General features: G+C 41.8%; 1 protein-coding gene and 1 pseudogene across 2 annotated transcripts; both read left to right on the top strand.

Annotated features, from left to right (window-relative positions):
• Positions 1-204: 204 nt before the first annotated feature.
• Positions 205-15,138, top strand: LOC311126174 (uncharacterized protein; the record flags this gene model as incomplete). Its single annotated transcript, XM_084200194.1, has 9 exons — positions 205-223; positions 410-467; positions 595-742; positions 870-1,149; positions 1,346-1,575; positions 13,499-13,628; positions 13,912-14,034; positions 14,252-14,439; positions 14,770-15,138. The coding sequence occupies 9 exons, from the start codon at positions 205-207 to the stop codon at positions 15,136-15,138; spliced, it is 1,545 nt and encodes a 514-aa protein (XP_084056320.1).
• Positions 15,139-16,467: 1,329 nt separating this feature from the next.
• Positions 16,468-18,328, top strand: LOC311126173 (cytosolic 5'-nucleotidase 1A-like; annotated as a pseudogene). Its single transcript has 5 exons — positions 16,468-16,485; positions 16,705-16,833; positions 17,111-17,233; positions 17,451-17,631; positions 17,960-18,328. The product of its transcript is annotated as a cytosolic 5'-nucleotidase 1A-like (transcript).
• The last annotated feature ends 4,620 nt before the right edge of the window (positions 18,329-22,948 follow it).

Below are 22,948 nucleotides of genomic sequence, written 5' to 3'. Positions count from 1 at the left end.
AGTCATGATTATGACTCAATAATATGTCATAACACTGAGCAATACCGCTGCTTTTCCATCCATAGAAATTGAATCTCATTCTAGTTCTGTGGATCCATCATTCAGGCACAAGACAAAAAGTTGCCTGAAGGCTGTGTATCATTGTATTGTTGACCCAGACGGAGTGCACTTCACAAGGATTGTCTTTATCTGAGAAAGCTAACGATGGATAACTCTCCTGGAGGTAAGCACTGATTGGGCTGATGTAAGGTTGCATAATTCTGGTAACTTTCCCAAAAGTCCCCTATGAACGACTACCAATGGAGCAAGGATTGACTTCATTTGTACAGTCCAATAGTCATGGTGTGCAGAATTTGTCATTGCTGAACCAAGGCTTTGTCCTCTAATCTTCCTTGCATTCTTTCTTTAGTGAACCAGGAGCAGGGAGACATACCAATGATCCCATTGGTCCATGAGCCCATGTCAGGGTAAGGGTTTTCTATGTAACACAATGTAACATCTGCACAGAGGTGCATTCTTAAAGAAATGGGAATTGGGGGACAAAGAATCCTAAAGATGGTCCAATGGGCATGGTGTGAAATCTCTTTATCTCAGTCTGATAAACGTCCTGATGACTGCTAAGGATGAGATGCAGTGGGCCCAGAACCAGGTGAACAACTTGCAGCAGTCAATGGACCACATGCAGGGGCAGCTGAATTCCATGCAGGGGAAGTTTATTGAGTTGCAGAGTGCCCTCTCTCAGGTAGTAGATTAGTCTCAGCAAGAGTAGGATGAGTCATGTGTAATCATGATGATTAATGATGATGGCTGGAATGATAACGGTAATTCTAATGTCTTTGTAACTCCTATACTCCACCTGCACTGGATAGCTCCTTGATGACATGCCTGTGGTACCTGAAAGGGAGGGGATCCAACCGACAAACATCATCCCTGTGCAGAGGGAGGGGATCCTCCCGACAGGCATCATCCAGAGGGAGGATCCCAACAAGAACCAATCATTCCAACAAGGCATCATCCCAACACAAACCAATGGAATGGAACAGATGGAATGGCATGGACCACCTTCACCTCCCATCATCCCCATAGTGGGATCCTGGGATGCTGGAGTGAATGCTCCACGTTGTGGACATTTCTATGCCAGGAGAAAAGGTAATAAGAAAAGCCTTATCTTATGAGTGTGTTGTCTAAATGTCTACGTGAAACAGATTTAACTCTAGGAATCCATGTGCCTGTAGTCTGGTTGTGTTTGGGTTGTAACAAAGTATCATTTCAAGACACACTGTCAGCTAGTGATTGTTCTGTACTGTGATGAGCAGAGTGGCTTGACTTCTCCCACTTGTCACAGATATCCGGAGTAGATATGTGGCGGATCCTGCTTTAATGACCATCACCAAGCCGGAACACTCCGAGGCCAACCCTCAGAGCCAGACTGGCAACTGGCTGGCGGCTGAACCTCAGCCCCCAGCACCCCCAGTACAGAAAACACCAAACAGTGGAGGCTGGCTCAGCTGGTTCTTCAGTGAAAAGAAAGATGTTCCTCAGATGACAAGGATACCAGATGACAAGCCTAGTTCTGTAAGTAACCTGTTATGTATATTCTATATAGAGACACTCTAGTGGATTCATCTATTTCTCAGTGGCTTGATTCACATTGATGGGTTGACACAAGTCCCATGCCCAAGGCTGAGGTATTCACTTTAATTCACGTCAGTAAAGCAGTGGATGACCATTGTATTTCAACTGTAAGAATGTTACTAATACATTTGCAAATTTGTTGATATGTTTTCCAGAATAAGCCTGTTCTACCTCCTCCCCCGATGGGGATGTATCTAGGGAACTCTAGTCTCCCCAAAGGAGTGAATCCTTACTCCATGAAAGCAGGTGAATAGTGCTTTAGACTACATGAGGTTTAACTCCAAGACTATACCAGCCAATGATAGCCCTCTCTGATGATCTCCTGCTAACACCTTTCCTTCTAACAGCAGGTCTAGGGGGCAGGTATCCCAAGCTATTGAACCCTGGTGGGATCACCACAACGCCTCCATACCAGGGACCTGGATCGCTCCCTGCCCAGCACACAACACTCATGGCACCAATGGCTGTGCCATTCGATGTTTAAAGGCAGAAACTTGCCCAAGGCACTCTATCCTATTGAGGTTTGACACTGAACAATCCTTCCGCAATGTATTAATTGAGTTAGCTTTACTTTACAGCAACACCTGGCTGAAGTAGCAGTGATGTTTAAGCTATTTATTTTTGTCTCACAGGTCATTTTCCAGGAGGGATCATTTGATATTTCAGCATTTTTAAAAGACAAAAAAAAGCATAAAAAAGTTATTAAAAGACTCTGTATGTTCACATAGCTTTGATATGTTTTCTGGCAGCCTTTACAAGTCCATCGCTTGTGCATTTCTCTATGTTACATACTATACAGATGGCTGTATTATTTATACATATATTTCCCAAATATATAAAAAAAGATATTTCATTTATCTATTTCATAAACATAATATCAAATGCAATTATAGTGCATATATTTAAATATATTACTTTACTGCAGGCCTGGCGTTGTGGGCGGGCCTTAGGGAGCCATGCTCGCCCTACCATACATTTACATTTACATTTTAGTCATTTAGCAGACGCTCTTATCCAGAGCGACTTACAGTTAGCGCATACATTATTTTATCGAACACACAACCCTGGCGTTGCAAACGCCATGCTCTACCAACTGAGCTACATCCCCTGCCGGCTCCACCTCCTTGCCTGTGTAAATAAAATACATGGTTGAATGAAATTTTGCATGACTAATGTTTTTGTTGTTGTTGCTATAACATGCTATGATATGATATGATATTTGGCCCATTTAAAGTTTCAATTACCTCTATTTTTTATTGTTAAATTAAATATGGCTCAAGTAATTAAGACTGACAGGGTTTTAGACCTATCATAAATGCATCATGAAGCGTGTGTCTCTTTTTGCTGATTCAAATGAATAGTGGGTGGAGCGTTATGTAGACAGCCTCGTGATCGTTCGGAATGTCATGTTCAAGAGTAGGCTACCTTAACTTGTTTGTTCATCGTGGTCAAAATGGATATTAGAAATTGGTTTGCTAAAAAGAATGCCTCATCTGCTGCAACAAGTAGTCTTAAAACAGCCGGCCACAACACAGCAATGATATGGAATAATTTACTCTTTATTGTATTGATATGACATAGACATTGTCAACGGATTCCTTTGTATATGTTGAAATAAGCTGATCTTTGTATTTAAAGCAGTAGCTTTTTATGTTATTTTTATTGTAGTATGGAAGCAATGAATTTCATCATATAGGCTAATTTGAGAAGAATTTGTAAAACTATTATTTGACACAAGTGGTGGTGATCTGTTCAAAATGACCATAATGTGACTATTTCACGAATGGCCATGAGCGCACAAGTTGGTTAAAAAGGTACGCTACAGTAGGCCAATTTTACAGAAAAATCAGAGTGATTATTGTTATATAGAGGCAATTCTGTTTTGAATGCTTCCCAATCTACTTAATTACTGTCATGAATTCATCTTGCCTTGGTCTGCAAATGCGATCAAAGAGTTGCATTAGCCTATTATAAAGGCGATTTAAGCAGCTGTGGTGAGTGTTAGTAAAAGCATTCTAATTTAATTTACATTTCAGTGTATTTCCTATGTCATGTAGGTAGTAGGCCATGCATAATACAAATATACGGAGCTGTCCATGGTGCTGAAGTTAGAGATCAATGTACCGGTAATGCCGAAGCCAGTAGGCAGCAAGCCACGTCAACAGGTGGAACGTGGACATGGGTAGGCTTATGCATGTTGTGCATAAGCCTACCCAGTTTTACATCTCAATAAAGTAAGCGGTTGGCACTTGGCACATACCTGAAAAAAAGAATGACTTAGCCCTAGAGATGAGAGGGAAAGTGTCCTAGTAGTGTTCCCATATCTCCTATTAATTCGCTGACAAAATATTATCATTAACTGCTCTTGAGTGTGAGGATACAGTGGTGAGGATGATTGCTTTTGTGTCTCAGGGTTGGAGATTTATCTTATCTATCACACAATATTTGTTGCTCAGAATGTTTGGCTCCCAAATAACACCAGCCTGTGGTGGAGTGGTCATTAGGACAGACAGAGAGAGAGAGAGACCTTAGACCTTCTGTCTGAGGACCAACTAGGGTCACCCAGCCACAGACCTGCGGGACCCCCCCCCCCCCCCCCCCACATCCACACCCCCACCCCAACCAATCAATACCCCCCCAAACCAACCATGCCCAAATCCCATATATGCCCCCTCAGATCAGACCTATGCCCCTCCTGCCCACCCCACGCCCCCCACTCCCGCAAAGAGGGCCTCAACATAAAAGTCACACATACGCCCAGGCCGTGAGCAGGCAAACAGGCCCAACCCCCACGCTTACACTAGCCCAAGATAATGGAATGTATCAGATGCTCAGCAGGCTCTGCTCACACTTACTGGTCTGAGGCCAAAACACACGACTAACAACATTGGACACTTTATGGAACACAAATCCTTCACTATCTCGTCCTGGAGTATCCAAGGCCTGAGGTCATCTGCCTTTGGCCTAAAGATCAGGAACCTGGACTTTACCAAATAAATCAGAAATACAGACATTGTCATCCTACAAGAAACATGGTATAGAGGTGATGGACCCACTGGTTGCCCTCTAGGTTACAGAGAGCTGGTAGTCCCATCCACCAAACTACCAGGAGTAAAACAGGGAAGGGACTCAGGGGGTATGCTAATTTGGTATAACTCACTCTATAAAAATAAATAAAAACAGGAACATTTTACATTTGGCTAGAAATTCAAAAGGAAATGATCTCAACAGAGATAAATGTCCTCCTGTGTGGTACCTATATCCCCCCACTAGAATCCCCATACTTTAATGAAGACAGCTTCTCCATCCTAGAGGGGGAGATCAATAATTTCCAGGCCCAGGGACATGTACAGTGCCTTGCAAAAGTATTTAACCCCCTTGGCGTTTTTCCTATTTTGTTGAATTACAGCCTGTAATTTAAATGGATTTTATTTGGATTTCATGTAATGGACATACACAAAATAGTCCAAATTGGTGAAATGAAATGAATAAAATAACTTTGCTATGAAGCCCCTAAATAAGATCTGGTGCAACCAATTACCTTCAGAAGTCACATAATTAGTTAAATAAAGTCCACCTGTGTGCAATCTAAGTGTCATATGATCTGTCACATGATTTCAGTGTATATATACACCTGTTCTGAAAGGCCCCAGAGTCTGCAAAACCACTAAGCAAGGGGCACCACCAAGCAAGCGGCACCATGAAGACCAAGGAGCTCTCCAAACAGGTCAGGGACAAAGTTGTGGAGAAGTACAGATCAGGGTTGGGTTATAAAAAAATATCAGAAACTTTGAACATCCCACGGAGCACCATTAAATCCATTATTAAAAAATGGAAAGGATATGGCACCACAACAAACCTGCCAAGAGAGGGCCGCCCACCAAAACTCATGGACCAGGCAAGGAGGGCATTAATCAGAGAGGCAACAAAGAGACCAAAGATAACCCTGGAGGAGCTGCAAAGCTCCACAGTGGAGATTGGGGTATCTGTCCATAGGACCACTTTAAGCCGTACACTCCACAGAGCTGGGCTTTATGGAAGAGTGGCCAGAAAAAAGCCATTGCTTAAAGAAAAAAATAAGCAAACACGTTTGGTGTTCGCCAAAAGGCATGTGGGAGACTCCCCAAACATATGGAAGAAGGTACTCTGGTCAGATGAGACTAAAATTGAGCTTTTTGGCCATCAAGGAAAACGCTATGTATGGTGCAAACCCAACACCTCTCATCACCCCGAGAACACCATCCCCACAGTGAAGCATGGTGGTGGCAGCATCATGCTGTGGGGATATTTTTCATCGGCAGGGACTGGGAAACTCGTCAGAATTGAAGGAATGATGGATGGCGCTAAATACAGGGAAATTCTTGAGGGAAACCTGTTTCAGTCTTCCAGAGATTTGAGACTGGGACGGAGGTTCACCTTCCAGCAGGACAATGACCCTAAGCATACTGCTAAAGCAACACTTGAGTGGTTTAAGGGGGAAACATTTAAATGTCTTAGAATGGCCTAGTCAAAGCCCAGACATCAATCCAATTGAGAATCTGTGGTATAAAGATTGCTGTACACCAGCGGAACATATCCAACTTGAAGGAGCTGGAGCAGTTTTGCCTAGAAGAATGGGCAAAAATCCCAGTGGCTAGATGTGCCAAGCTTATAGAGACATACCCCAAGAGACTTGCAGCTGTAATTGCTGCAAAAGGTGGCTCTACAAAGTATTGACTTTGGGGGGGGGGGGGGTGAATAGTTATGCACACTCAAGTTTTGTGTTTTTTTGTCTTATTTCTTGTTTGTTTCACCCAAAAAAAATATTTAGCATCTTCAAAGTGGTAGACATATTATGTAAATCAAATTATACAAACCCCCCAAAAATCCATTTTAATTCCAGGTTGTAAGGCAACAAAATAGGAAAAATGCCAAGGGGGGTGAATACTTTCGCAAGCCACTGTTCTAGTCTGTGGTGACCTAAATGCTAGAACTGGACAAGAACCTGACACCCTCAGCACACAGGGGGACAAAGACCTACCTGGAGGTGACAGCACCCCTCCCCATATGTCCCCCTAGACACAACTACGTCAACATAACCAACAAAAACGGGTCACAACTCCTGCAGCTCTGTCTCACACTGGGTATGTACATAGTCAATGGTAGGCTTCGAGGGGACTCCTACGGTAGGTATACCTATAACCCATCTCTTGGCAGTAGTACTGTAGACTACTTTATCACCAACCTCAACCCAGAGTCTCTCGGAGCATTCACAGTCAGCCCACCGACACCCCTATCAGATCACAGCAAAATCATAATCTACTTGAACGGAGCAATAATCAACCATGAGGCATCGAAGCTGAACGAACTGCATACTATTAAGAAATGCTATAGATGGAAGGAGGGTAGTGTAGAAACCTACCAAAAAACTATTGGCCAACAACACATCCAATCACTCCTAGACAAAATGTTTTCCTTCAATAGTGAAGGTGTAAACTTAGGAACAGTAGGAAGCCTGAACAATATATTTGACCTATCAGCTGACATATTAAATTAAAATTCCGGCAGAAAACCTAAGACAACTAACAACAATGAGAAATGGTTTGATGAAGAATGTAAAAACCTAATAAAGAAATTGAGAAACCTATCCAACCAAAAACACAGAGAACCAGAAAACTTTAGCTTACGCCTTCACTATGGTGAAACACTAAAACAATACAGAAATACACTAAGAAAAAAGAAGGACCAGCATGACAGAAAACAGCTCATTGTGATTGAAGAATCCATAGAATCAAATCACTTCTGGGAAAATTGGAACACACTAAACAAACAACAACATGAAGAGCTATCTATCCAATATGAAGATGTATTGATAAACCACTTCTCCAACCTTTTTGGCCATATAACAAAGAACCAAGTGCAAAAACATATACATGATCATTTACTAAACTTAGAATAAGTTATTAAAGACTACCAGAACCCACTGGATTCTCCAATTACATTGGATGAGCTACAGGACAAAATACAACCCCCCCCACCCCAACCCAAAAAGGGCTGTGGTGTTGATGGTGTCCTAAACAAAATGATAAAATATATGGACCACAAATTCAAGTTGGCTACTCTTAAACTCTTCAATATTACCCTCAGCTCTGGCATCTTCCCTAATATTTGGAACCAAGGCTTGATCACTCCAACCCATAAAATGTGACCCCAATAATTTCTGTAGAATATGCGTTAGCAGCAATCTCTGAAGAATCCTCTGCAGTATCATCAACAGCAGACTCTAACATTTCCTCAGTGGAATCAATGTCCTGAGAAAATGTAAAATTGTCTTCTTACCAAAATACTGTACGACAAACCACGTATACACCATTATTGACAATCTGGACTCAGAAATCAAATGTCTACTGTTTGCAGATGATCTGGTACTTCTGTCCCCAACCAAAGAGGGCCTAAAGCAGCAGTGAATCTCAGTAAGACAAAAATAATGGTGTTCCAAAAAAGGTCCAGTAGCCAAGACAACAAATACAAATTCTATCTAGACACTGTTGCCCTAGAGCACACAAAGAATTACACCCACCTCATCCTAAACATCAACACAACAGGTACAGTTGAAGTCGGAAGTTTTACATACACCTTAGCCAAATATATTTAAACTCAGTTTTTCACAATTCCTGACATTTAATCCTAGTAAAAATTCCCTGTTTTAGGTCAGTTAGGATCAGCACTTTATTTTAAAAATGTGAAATGACAGAATAATAGTAGAGAAGTTTACATACACTCAATTAGTATTTGGTAGCATTGCCTTTAAATAGTTTAACTTGGGTCAAACGTTTCGGGTAGCCTTCCACAAGCTTCCCACAATAAATTGGGTGAATTTTGGCCCATTCCTCCTGACAGAACTGGTGTAACTGAGTCAGGTTTGTAGGCATCCTTGCTCGCACAGGCTTTTTCAGATCTACCCACAAAAGTCCTTCAATGCAAAACAGTATTTTAATCAGTTATTTGGTGATGTGAATATATTTACTGTATCTAAAATTGATAACTTAAAAAAAAACACACTATTGAAACATTTCTGAAATTCACTGAGTAGGATGGTATTTCCTGTCCTCCTCTGCTGTACAATGTTTTAAAACAGTTGCAGCCAACAGTATTTTTCAGTGACAACACGTTTGTGGCGTCCTCGGAGACGCAGATAGCTAATTAGCACGGGTAGTCGACTCTGTCTTCCGTCTGTTGTCTGTAAACAAGCTCTGTAAAATGGAAATATGTCCATGTGGGGGAGTCTTAACCCTATAAAGGTGTTTTAGGAATTTAACCTTAACATTTTTATAATAATAATAATTCTTGCTGATATGAAATATACGTTCTTTGTTTCCAAAGCCGTACCGCAAGCGATCCGTGCTAACGTTTAGAGCTAGCATCAGGGCTGTAAACAACTCCCACAGCCAGAAGATACTCTTGTCAATAGGCACTAAAGGTTATTAGTGTCTATGAATGGGCTGGGATTGCCTTACAACTATATATACATTCCTTATTGTAGGTGAAGGAGAAACCTCACTCAATATTGCCATTGTCTTTAGGCCTAGCTGAAATGTGTGTAATGCATCCAGAATAGGTTTTTGCTCCGAATTACAATAGCCAATGTTGTTTACCACTGTTACCATCTACGCATGGATGCCATTGTGGCAGGTTAATCTGGTTCTTCTACTATAATGGTATGCAGCCACAGGAGTCAAAATTATATGACCATTAGACCATGTTTGAATCAATAGCTGAATGACAAATGTTTAACTCGAGGGAAGACCTCTTGTAATAACATTTATAGTTGGGTGGATTTCTGTTGGGTGGATTGTTGCACAATTGCTGTTATACTAATCTATAATGAGCCTTTTAGCTAATCAGTGGGCAAGGCCAGCCCCCCTGCCAAGATGGGCCAGCCTGTTTTTCTGGTAGGCTGATGTCACGCAAACTCATATTCAAAGTGAAACAGGGCTTCAGCAAAGATACTTGTTCTGACACTGTCATCAGTTAGACAACATCATGGATTGTAAAAAACTGAAAGGATGGGTGTCACTACTTATAAACTTGGAGCACATTCCACATTGTCATATTTTTTTGGGCAGCTAAAACCATGATTTGGACAAACAGTAAAGTGCATTAGCCTCACGATTCCTGTAATGAAACTGAGCACCCTGACCCTGTGCCTGTTTCACAGGGACCTGCTGCTGTAATGAGCAAGCCACTCTCCTCTTCCCCCATGCGCTTGAGAGAGAAATGTGGTCTAATCGTTTAACATTTCAAAATGCAATTGCGGGAAATCACCGCTTTGGAAGTTTAGTCTCTTTGTCCCGTTTGAAGAGTGGAGGGCCTCAGCTTTCTCAATAGTCAGCTCAATAGTTTTACAACCAAGATATTTGATATTCCTTTGAGATATGGAGCGGCGCGCGGCGAAATGCACACCGGCCATTGCGAGGGTATAGGCCGATAGGTCTCATGGGTAGTAGCCTACAACTGCAACATGTTTTTAGGACATAAAATGTACTGTTGGTTGAATACATGGCTACTAGCAGTGGGTATTATATTTAGAGTTATCAATCTAGTTAATGTGTTTTGAGTTTCCACTTCCTCGTGTTGTACCCCAAATTAATTAGCCTAATGATATTCGAGGTGCACATAAAGATTTATCTCTATTGAACAAAAAAATTCTGGACATTCTGGAGTCCTATTTTGACAGTAAAATATAGCAACTATAGTCTTAATTGTCATCCCATAATTCATGACAATCACTGGGTTAGGTTGCACAAAATGTATTGAGTCATGCATTCCTGCTTGTACGTGTTAGATGAAACAACTTAGTCTATCTATTTATTACACTTCTTAATAAAGCACTATGAATGACTTCATAAAATGATTATTCGTAATTTGGGGGGCTGGTGCCAACAACTGTAAAAGTTAGTAGCACCAGTGACACCAGGGGAAAATGTTAGCCTGGAGCCCTGTAATAGTAACTGACCTAGAGACTGCTGCCCTATGTACATAGTCATTGAACACTGGTCACTTTAATAATATTTACATACTGTTTTAACTACTTTGTGTGTATACTGTATTCTAGTCAAGGCTCATCCTATATAACTACTGCTGTACACACCTTTTCTATTCATACATTTTCCATTATGTCTATACACACCATCATATAAACTCAGCAAAAAAAGAAATGTCCCTTTTTCAGGACCCTGTCTTTCAAAGATAATTTGTAAAAATCCAAATAACTTCACAGATCTCAATTGTAAAGGGTTTAAACACTGTTTCCCATGCTTGTTCAATGAACCATAAACAATTAATGAACATGCACCTGTGGAACGGTCGTTAAGACACTAACAGCTTACAGACGGTAGGCAATTAAGGTCACAGTTATGAAAACTTAGGACACTAAAGAGGCCTTTCTACTGACCTGCTCATCTGCGTGAACGTGCCTTAGGCATGCTGCAAGGAGGCATGAGGACTGCAGATGTGGCCAGGGCAATAAATTGCAATGTCCGTACTGTGAGACGCCTAAGACAGCGCTACAGGGAGACAGGACAGACAGCTGATCGTCCTCGCAGTGGCAGAACACATGTAACAACACCTGCACAGGATTGGTACATCCGAACATCACACCTGCGGGACAGGTACAGGATGGCAACAACAACTGCCCGAGTTACATCAGGAACGCACAATCCATGCATCACTGCTCATACTTTCCGCAATACGCTGAGAGAGGCTGGACTGAGGGCTTGTAGGCCTGTTGTAAGGCAGGTCCTCACCAGACATCACCGGCAACAACGTCGCCTATGGGCACAAACCCAACGTCGGGACTGGCAAAAAGTGCTCTTCACTGACGAGTCGCGGTTTTGTCTCACCAGGGGTGATGGTCGGATTCGCGTTTATCGTTTAAGAAATGAGCGTTACACCGAGGCCTGTACTCTGGAGCGGGATCAATTTGGAGGTGGAGGGTCCGTCATGGTCTGGGGCGGTGTGTCACAGCATCATCGGAATGAGCTTGTTGTCATTGCAGGCAATCTCAACGCTGTGCGTTACAGGGAAGACATCCTCCTCCCTCATGTGGTACCCTTTCTGCAGGCTCATCCTGACATGACCCTCCAGCATGACAATGCCACCAGCCATACTGCTAGTTCTGTGCGTGATTTCCTGCAAGACAGGAATGTCAGTGTTCTTCCATTGCTAGCGAAGAGCTCAGATCTCAATCCCATTGGGCACGTCTGGGACCTGTTGGATCGGTGTTATGTGAATTATTTAACAAACTATTTTAGTGTCTCTGTGCGTCTCCCAAAAGGTTGTAAGTCTTTTGGGATTTAAGTAACGGCCAGAGTCCCGGTCTGCATTGTCAGAGATATTTATTCATTGAGAATTCTGCCATCACAATTTCAGAGTCCATCTTTTATACTCATACAAAAAGAAATCCCTTCCCTCTGTAGGCGGGCTGTAGTTTTCCACTCTAAAACTGCTCTACTGACCTTCAGTTCACACACACACACACATGCATACACACATGCATACACACACACACACACACACACACACATATCCTACTCCCTGCTTTACTCAGTTATTGCCGTTCTCACAATATTCTGCACCATGTTTTCATAACAGTTTCTCCCCTCCCTAAATTGGGAGGCCTCTTTATTTTAGTTTCTCAGTTGTCTTTGTTGTCTGGCCTAACTCTTACTCACATTGCTAAATAGTGGCTCAATGCCATAGCCTTTACTGGTCCTACACTCACACATTTCTAACACATTATACACAGTTTCAGGGTGTAATAATTAGTCATTAATAATTAATCTATCAATCGGAGGGTGAGGGCTAGGGCCATCCCCCCTCAGAAATATCTGGGAACTTGCAAGTGCCTTGTGGAAGAGTGGGGTAACATCTCACAGCAAGAACTGGCAAATCTGGTGCAGTCCATGAGGAGGAGATGCACCGCAGTACTTAATGTAGCTGGTGGCCACACCAGATACTGACTGTTACTTTTGATTTTGACCCCCCTTTTTTTCAGGGACACATTCCATTTCTGCTAGTCACATGTCTGTGGAACTTGTTCAGTTTATGTCTCAGTTGTTGACTCTTGTTATGTTCATGCAAATATTTACACATGTTAAGTTTGCTGAAAATAAACGCAGTTGACAGTGAGAGGACGTTTTCTTTATATGTATATTCCGTCTATCTAATAACTCTATATTAAATTCCTTTATTTTTATTTAGGGGATTTGTGTGTTTTTTTTGTATTGTTTGCTATTATTAATATCACTACTGCACTGTTGGCGCTAGAAACATCATTTCGCTACACCCACGATAACATTTGCAAAATGTCTATGCGGCCAATAACATTTGAAGGTATGTGTTGATTCAGGAGAACATATATATGACGGGCACTAATTAGCAATATAGGCTAAGTTGCTAGCTTGGCTTTTATAACGTGGAATGTTTAAGCAGACAGAACAGAACAAAAGCAGCACCGAGTGACACCAGCGAAGATGCTGAGACAAACAAAATGGTTAGAGAAGAGGCACAGTTATAGTGGTGAGTTGTCTCCAGTGGTGTTTTTACGTATTTGTTTTAAACATGAGCTGGTTAAAAAAAGAGGACCATGTCTCGCCAATCACTGGTACAGAAAATGGTTGAGAAATGCTGTACTTTACTGCCAATGTTATGTCAGCACTACTGCCTGTGTGTAGGGTCAGGGTGAAGGGTGCATCAATGGTTGGTGGTATCATGATGGTGGGAGGGATGGTGGTGTACGCAGCGATGTGGATAATGCCAGGGCTGAATTCTTGTCCCAGTCCGCCCCTGTGCATTTATCAGTGCATTTGTGCACACCCTGCAGGCTCTGATGTCTGTGAACGCACGGCTGAGGCACCTCTACCCCGACAGCGAAGAGCTGTTTGACATCGTCCTGATGACTAATAACCACGCCCAGGTCGGAGTGCGCCTCATCAACAGCATCAACCACTACGGTTCGTGGTCGACACGCTCAGCCATGCCTACTACAGTGCTATAAGCAGAGAAATACAATGACCAGTAATTGGAGTACCGGTAATTATATTTCTATGGTTATAAGACGCGCTTATTGTGAGCTGCATTTCATTGAATGATGGGTAATTTTGACCAAATATGTTTTTAGTGGTTGTATGCATGTTTTGCATGGATGTTAGTGGCAATCTTTGGCTACCAGCCTGATGATACCATCACATTTGTATGGGGTTCTGATACGTTTTTGTTTTTCACTCTACCTGACAGATTTAACCATTGAGAGGTTCTGTATGACGGGAGGGCAAAGCCCCATTGGCTATCTGAAGGCCTATCTGACCAACCTGTACCTCTCCAAGGATGGAGAGAAAGTCATGGAGGCCATTGAGGAGGGTAGTTGAAAATGCTGCTTTCCTTTGTCCTCTAGGGATTAAACTGGTTTAGGTTAGCATGGATGCTAAATTGGTAACAGAGTAAAAAACTGTAGATGTACATTGTGGTAACACTTTTTATAGGTATGATATAGCCTACATATATGATACCGTTGTAATGCATTTTTAAGACTTATGAGCATGTATAAGCCCCTTTTTTATAATGTCTTTATAAATAGGCATTGCAGCAGCGACCATGTTTGCATCTGGAGATGTGGAGAACAAGCTTTCCGACACACAGCTGAAAGTTGCCTTTGACGGGGATGCTGTCCTCTTCTCTGATGAGTCGGAGATCATCGTGAAACAACACGGCCTGGACACGTTCTTTGAGCATGAGAAGGAGTTTGAGAACAAACCTCTTGCACAGGTGTTCATGAGAGTATATGCCTCCTATTTTATGTTAGCTTTTGACATGATTCCAAATGTTCTTTCTTTGGGTAATACTTTATTTGGAGTCTCCCTATAGAGGGTTATAGATGTTCAACTTACTATCAACAAACTTTTTAACTAACACACCCACTTACCCTAATCCTAGACCTTAACAAGTTGTTGCATATCATCCGTGGCTGTTGATAGTTTGAGCATTTAAAGACCATCTATAATAGGGGACTATCCAAATAAAGTGGAACCCATTGATGTATTTGCTTTAATAAAAAATGTAATAATACTATGCTAACCCTATGTCTCATTCACTCAGGGTCCCTTAAAGTGTTTCCTGGAGGCGCTGGGGAAGCTCCAGAGGAAGTTCTACGCCAAGAACGAGCGTATGACCTGCCCCATTCGTACCTACCTAGTAACATCCCGCAGCGCAGCCAGCTCAGGGGCCCGCGTCCTCAAGACCCTCAGGAGCTGGGGCCTGGAGATCGACGAGGCCCTGTTCCTAGCCGGGGCCCCTAAAGGGCCCCTCCTGCAGAAGATCCGTCCCCACATCTTCTTTGATGACCAGATGTTCCACATCGAGGGGGCCAAGGAGCTGGGTACTATCGCGGCACACGTGCCTTATGGGATTGGACAGAAGTACCACAAGGAGAAACTTAGTGAGCAGCCTGCCAAAGACACAAAGTAGTGAGCCTCCTAGGGGTGGGAAGGTATCATACATTATGCAAATAGTTAGTTGCGCACAACCCTGTCATCAGCGGTAGGTTTTGTTTTGTGCTGGATTTTTTATTAAAAGTGCCTTTATCAGAATATACTGTAATAAAAATGTAGTAGTACTCACTTCAGGGATTTTTGCTAGAATAAAACAAGTTTTACAATGTCACCTGATGTTCTCGTTCATAAGGAGAATACTTTAATGCAATATTCATAATATTCCAGTTGTTAATTACAGAATTAAGTATCTAGTTTTTGTAAGAATGTATGTCATAAAATGTGTTCACATTTCACACACACAAGTGTTTTTTATATCTTTAGAGAAGAACATTTGGTCTCATTTGCTGCAGAGACCAACATGTACACTACCGGTGAAAAGTTTTAGAGCACCTACTCATTCAAGGGTTTTTCTTAATTTTTACTATTTTCTACATTGTAGAATAATAGTGAAGACATCAAAATTATGAAATGACACGTATGGAATCATGTAGTAACCAAATAAGTGTTAAACAAATCAAAATATATTTGAGATTCTTCAAATAGCCACCCTTTGCCTTGATGACTGCTTTGTGGAAGAGTGGGGTAACATCTCACAGCAAGAACTGGCAAATCTGGTGCAGTCCATGAGGAGGAGATGCACCGCAGTACTTAATGCAGCTGGTGGCCACACCAGATACTGACTGTTACTTTTGATTTTGACCCCCCTTTTTTTCAGGGACACATTCCATATCTGCTAGTCACATGTCTGTGGAACTTGTTCAGTTTGTCTCAGTTGTTGACTCTTGTTATGTTCATGCAAATATTTACACATGTTAAGTTTGCTGAAAATAAACGCAGTTGACAGTGAGAGGACGTTTTCTTTATATGTATATTCCGTCTATCTAATAACTCTATATTAAATTCCTTTATTTTTATTTAGGGGATTTGTGTGTTTTTTTTGTATTGTTCGCTATTATTAATATCACTACTGCACTGTTGGCGCTAGAAACATCATTTCGCTACACACACGATAACATCTGCAAAATGTCTATGCGGCCAATAACATTTGAAGGTATGTGTTGATTCAGGAGAACATATATATGACGGGCACTAATTAGCAATATAGGCTAAGTTGCTAGCTTGGCTTTTATAACGTGGAATGTTTAAGCAGACAGAACAGAACAAAAGCAGCACAGAGTGACACCAGCGAAGATGCTGAGACAAACAAAATGGTTAGAGAAGAGGCACAGTTATAGTGGTGAGTTGTCTCCAGTGGTGTTTTTACATATTTGTTTTAAACATGAGCTGGTTAAAAAAGAGGACCATGTCTCGCCAATCACTGGTACAGAAAATGGTTGAGAAATGCTGTACTTTACTGCCAATGTTATGTCAGCACTACTGCCTGTGTGTAGGGTCAGGGTGAAGGGTGCATCAATGGTTGGTGGTATCATGATGGTGGGAGGGATGGTGGTGTACGCAGCGATGTGGATAATGCCAGGGCTGAATTCTTGTCCCAGTCCGCCCCTGTGCATTTATCAGTGCATTTGTGCACACCCTGCAGGCTCTGATGTCTGTGAACGCACGGCTGAGGCAGCTCTACCCGACAGCGAAGAGCTGTTTGACATCGTCCTGATGACTAATAACCACGCCCAGGTCGGAGTGCGCCTCATCAACAGCATCAACCACTACGGTTCGTGGTCGACACGCTCAGCCATGCCTACTACAGTGCTATAAGCAGAGAAATACAATGACCAGTAATTGGAGTAATTATATTTCTATGGTTATAAGACGCGCTTATTGTGAGCTGCATTTCATTGAATGATGGGTATTTTTGACCAAATATGTTTTTAGTGGTTGTATGCATGTTTTGCATGGATGTTAGTGGCAATCTTTGGCTACCAGCCTGATGATACCATCACATTTGTATGGGGTTCTGATACGTTTTTGTTTTTCACTCTACCTGACAGATTTAACCATTGAGAGGTTCTGTATGACGGGAGGGCAAAGCCCCATTGGCTATCTGAAGGCCTATCTGACCAACCTGTACCTCTCCAAGGATGGAGAGAAAGTCATGGAGGCCATTGAGGAGGGTAGTTGAAAATGCTGCTTTCCTTTGTCCTCTAGGGATTAAACTGGTTTAGGTTAGCATGGATGCTAAATTGGTAACAGAGTAAAAAACTGTAGATGTACATTGTGGTAACACTTTTTATAGGTATGATATAGCCTACATATATGATACCGTTGTAATGCATTTTTAAGACTTATGAGCATGTATAAGCCCCTTTTTTATAATGTCTTTATAAATAGGCATTGCAGCAGCGACCATGTTTGCATCTGGAGATGTGGAGAACAAGCTTTCCGACACACAGCTGAAAGTTGCCTTTGACGGGGATGCTGTCCTCTTCTCTGATGAGTCGGAGATCATCGTGAAACAACACGGCCTGGACACGTTCTTTGAGCATGAGAAGGAGTTTGAGAACAAACACAGGTGTTCATGAGAGTATATGCCTCCTATTTTATGTTAGCTTTTGACATGATTCCAAATGTTCTTTCTTTGGGTAACACTTTATTTGGAGTCTCCCTATAGAGGGTTATAGATGTTCAACTTACTATCAACAAACTTTTTAACTAACACACCCACTTACCCTAATCCTAGACCTTAACAAGTTGTTGCATATCAACCGTGGCTGTTGATAGTTTGAGCATTTAAAGACCATCTATAATAGGGGACTATCCAAATAAACTGGAACCCATTGATGTATTTGCTTTAATAAAAAATGTAATAATACTACGCTAACACTGTCTCATTCACTCAGGGTCCCTTAAAGTGTTTCCTGGAGGCGCTGGGGAAGCTCCAGAGGAAGTTCTACACCAAGAACGAGCGTATGACCTGCCCCATTCGTACCTACCTAGTAACATCCCGCAGCGCAGCCAGCTCAGGGGCCCGCGTCCTCAAGACCCTCAGGAGCTGGGGCCTGGAGATCGACGAGGCCCTGTTCCTAGCCGGGGCCCCTAAAGGGCCCCTCCTGCAGAAGATCCGTCCCCACATCTTCTTTGACCACCAGATGTTCCACATCGAGGGGGCCAAGGAGCTGGGTACTATCGCGGAACACGTGCCTTATGGGATTGGACAGAAGTACCACAAGGAGAAACTTAGTGAGCAGCCTGCCAAAGACACAAAGTAGTGAGCCTCCTAGGGGTGGGAAGGTATCATACATTATGCAAATAGTTAGTTGCGCACAACCCTGTCATCAGCGGTAGGTTTTGTTTTGTGCTGGATTTTGTATTAAAAGTGCCTTTATCAGAATATACTGTAGTAAAAATGTAGTAGTACTCACTTCAGGGATTTTTGCTAGAATAAAACAAGTTTTACAATGTCACCTGATGTTCTCGTTCATAAGGAGAATTTTTTAATGCAATATTCATAATATTCCAGTTGTTAATTACAGAATTAAGTATCTAGTTTTTGTAAGAATGTATGTCATAAAATGTGTTTACATTTCACACACACAGGTGTTTTTTATATCTTTAGAGAAGAACATTTGGTCTCATTTGCTGCAGAGACCAACATGTACACTACCGGTGAAAAGTTTTAGAGCACCTACTCATTCAAGGGTTTTTCTTAATTTTTACTATTTTCTACATTGTAGAATAATAGTGAAGACATCAAAATTATGAAATAACACGTATGGAATCATGTAGTAACCAAAAAAGTGTTAAACAAATCAAATAGCCACCCTTTGCCTTTGTCACAAGAGCTGAGTGTGTATGTGGTGGAGGAATCAAACGTAGGCACACGAAGTCTTGGTCAACAGTCAAATATGTATTGTAAATAGGTAATCCAAAACAGGAAATAATGTCCAACCTCATCAGGGGCAAGGAAACTATAACGCACAAACAAACCCGTGCGTAAAAGAGGGAAAAATGCGCACACAGTGCGGAAACGAAAAACACACGCACGAGCACAAAATCCCAAACAAGAAACGAACACAGCCGACAGGAAATAAACACTCACAACACCTGACCCCAAACACAGAAACTAAATAGGCACATAATCAAACACTAACAAGGGTCAGGTGTACAAACAGACAAAACCAAACAAACACGAAACATCGAACGGTGGCAGCTAGTACTCCGGAGACGACGACCGCCGAAACCTGCCCGAACAAGGAGGAGGGGCAGCCTCGGCCGAAACCGTGACAGCCTTGATGACAGCTTTGCACACTCTTGGCATTCTCTCAACTAGCTTCACCTGGAATGCTTTTCCAACAGTCTTGAAGGAGTTCACACATGCTGAGCACTTGTTGGCTGCTTTTCCTTCACTCTGCCGTCCGACTCATCCCAAACCAGCTCAATTGGGTTGAGGTCGGGGGTTTGTGGAGGCCAGGTAATCTGATGCAGCACTCATCACTCTCCTTCTTGGTAAAAAATATCCCTTACACAGCCTGGAGGTGTGTTGGGTCATTGTCCTGTTGAAAAACAAATGATAGTCCCACTAAGCACAAACCAGATGGGCCATGAAGGCCTGATTCACACAGTCTCCTCTGAACAGTTGATGTTGAGATGTGTCTGTTACTTGAACTCTGAATTATTTATTTGGGCTGCAATTTCTGAGGCTGGTAACTAATGAACTTATCCTCTGCAGCAGAGGTAACTCTGGGTCTTCCTTTCCTGTGGCGGTCCTCATGAGAGCCAGTTGCATCATAGCACTTGAGGGTTTTTGCGACTGCACTTGAAGAAACTTTAAAAGTTCTTGAAATGTTCCATATTGACTGACCTTCATGTCTTAAAGTAATGATGGACTGTCGTTTCTCTTTGCATAATTGAGCTGTTCTTGCCATAATATGGACTTGGTCTTTTACCAAATAGGGCTATCTTCTGTATAGATACCTTGTCACAACACAACTGATTGGCTCAAACGCATTAAGAAGGAAAGAAATTCCACTAATTAACTTTTAAGAAAGCACACCTGTTAATTAAAATGCTTTCCAGGTGACTACCTCATGAAGCTGGTTGAGAGAATGCCAAGAGTGTGCAAAGCTGTCATCAAGGCAAAGGTGGCTATTTGAAGAATCTCAAATATAAAATATATTTTGATTTGTTTAACACTTTTTTGGTTACTACATGATTCCATATGTGTTATTTCATAATTTTGATGTCTTCACCATTATTCTACAATGTAGAAAATAGTAAATCCCTTGAATTAGTAGGTGTTCTAAAACTTTTGACCAGTAGTGTATTTTACAGTTAACTGCCAAAATAATGGAAGCAGATGAGTAAATGAGGGATACAACGTATATTGAAATCAGGCACTGAATGGTTTGATAAGCATGACAACTATGTAAACCATTTGCGATGGCCGTCTCAGTCACCAGATTTCCACCCAATTGGACACTTAAGGGGAGATTCTGGAGCGGCGCCTGAGACGAGTTTTCCACCACCATCAACAAAACACCAAACGATGGAATTTATCGTGGAAGAAGGGTGTCGCGTCCCTCCAATAGAGTTCCAGACACGTGTAGAATCTATGCCAAGGTGCATTGAAGCTGTTCTGGCTCGTGGTGGCCCAACGCGCTATTAAGACATTTTATTTTGGTGTTTCCATTATTTTGACCTGTATATTCTCAACACTCCTGCATCTAGACTTCGGCCAATGCATGTCATGGAATTGCGGTTTATCATAGCTTTGAAATCCTTTGCATAGAGGAACGGCAAGGATATGTGCATAGTGAAGGTATGAAAGGGAGCATTTACAAGGTAGAACGCTAATTGATATGAAAGTGATGCGTTTTGGTTTTCATGCTTAGGCTACCATATAAAATAGGCTTTATTACATTTATTTACACTTAATATTGTCAATGTCGCGTCAATTCAAATCTGGTATCAGGAACAAAAGAGGTCAACACGACTTCTAAGGTATACTAGTTATTTTAATTAATGCAAAAACCTTCAATGGTAAATATGATGTTTCGTATATACGGGCTCTCTGTGATGCCTCGCAGGACACTCCAGAGAACTAACACATTGTTCCAGAAAACAATACCCAAATACTCTGACAGAGGAAGTTTCCCACTTCTCTGCTGGCCAATTAGAGTAAAGACTTGAGCGTGGTTTACACTATCTCAGCCAATCCGTTGATGCAGTGGTTGCTCTCATCTCCTCGACGCCATTTGTTACACACTTAATCCAGGCACAAGATTATCATAACAACCTATCATAGTGAGAAGAGCCAGCTCCCTTAGACATCATTCCCATGTCAAAGGAAGACTCATAGATCACAATGAACTATTATAGTCTAGCATTTGAAGACACAATCCTTATCTTCTCTTCACATCAATCACAGCCTTCCAGGTGTCACAGCCTACATTAGCCCAGTCAAGACTGCATTCTTTCTAAGTTAGTCATCCTATCAGTTTAGAAGAATAATAAATCCCCAATAATATCTATTCCACTTTTTACTATCCATTCATTGTTCTAATACAGGGTTCTTCAATTCCGGTCCTGGAGGGCCGAAACACTTCTGTTTTATATTTCTACCTGGTAGTTAATTGCACTCACCTGGTGTCCCAGGTCTGAATTAGCCCCTGATTAGAAGGAGAGGATGAAAACAGAGGTGTTTCGGCCCTCCAGGACCGGAATTGAAGAACCCTGTTCTAATATATTCGGCTTTCCTATTCCATAAAATAATTACTTTTTAAACGCAATAAACCTCACCTTGCTCTTAAAGCTATATCAAAATCTCAAGCAAGTTAGTTGACCATATCTGCTGTTCCACTTGTAAAATGTTACACGTCCGGCGTTACGCTTACAGTTTAAAGTTGAATATACATAATGCGAAAGGACAGTCTCATGTTGCACATGTAGTGTTTTTCTTTTTAAACTCTAATTTCTATATTTAAGAAGATCAAGTCTGTCTTTTTGTAAACGTTTAACTGAGAATAAAGGGTTTATCGTGTGCATATAGCAGTACGGTTGAAGGGAGGTTGAAAAAGGTTCGAAACAGAATTGAACGGTTGATTTTGTTTTTATGTATTATCAAATCTCACCAATAGATGGGGCTGCTGGCTACAAAATGGCTGAATTGTTTTGTTCACTGTTTTGTGATGTCTACATTGGCCTTTGCGTTAGCATTTTATGCTCTCAAGTGAACTATAACAATCAAATGTAGAAAACTCATTCAGATCCTGGAGTAAAATCTTCCATAAATCAGCCTTGCTCTTCTGAACCAGAGTTGATCAAAAGCCTCTCTTCCATGCACTTGCAGGTACGCCCCACAGGAGAGCACTGTCATTCACACTATTTAGTGTACATGAGGTATCTTTCTGCCTGTTGGGCAACGGACTGCATCTCCATGAGCTGGGCCCAGTCTGCAGTTGCCATGGATACTCTGGGTGCTGACACTAGGAGGACTGAGTAGCCACTGCTTGTTTAAGACACTATTCATAACAAAGGATTAGAGGCACAAAGTACCCCCACTGCGTTATATGAGATACACCTCATCCTCATCACACAGGCACTATAATTAGCTGTACGTGGGTGTTTGCTTGTGTGAAGGTGGGGATCATGGTGTTAATTCTGTAAATTCTCAAACCATTTTACTTTGTAAAATAGGTAATTCACCTCATCCACTACCAATATGTACTTACCTATGCAACAGATGGTTGATTGTGGTTGTTGCTCTACTACTGTAGATGTCTGGGATTGACCTGTATGTGTTTGTGTTTTCCAGAATGAGTTCAAGGCCAAGAACATCAAGAAGAAGCAGAAGGTGAGCATTATAATGTCTGTGGATGAAAACAGAAGGT

This window comes from Coregonus lavaretus (genome assembly GCF_964263955.1).
Source record: "Coregonus lavaretus genome assembly, contig: HAP1_SCAFFOLD_1175, whole genome shotgun sequence".
Classification (NCBI taxonomy): Eukaryota; Metazoa; Chordata; class Actinopteri; order Salmoniformes; family Salmonidae; genus Coregonus; species Coregonus lavaretus.
The sequence above is the reverse complement of the archived record's forward strand: the minus strand, read 5'-3'. Positions and strand labels throughout refer to the sequence as shown.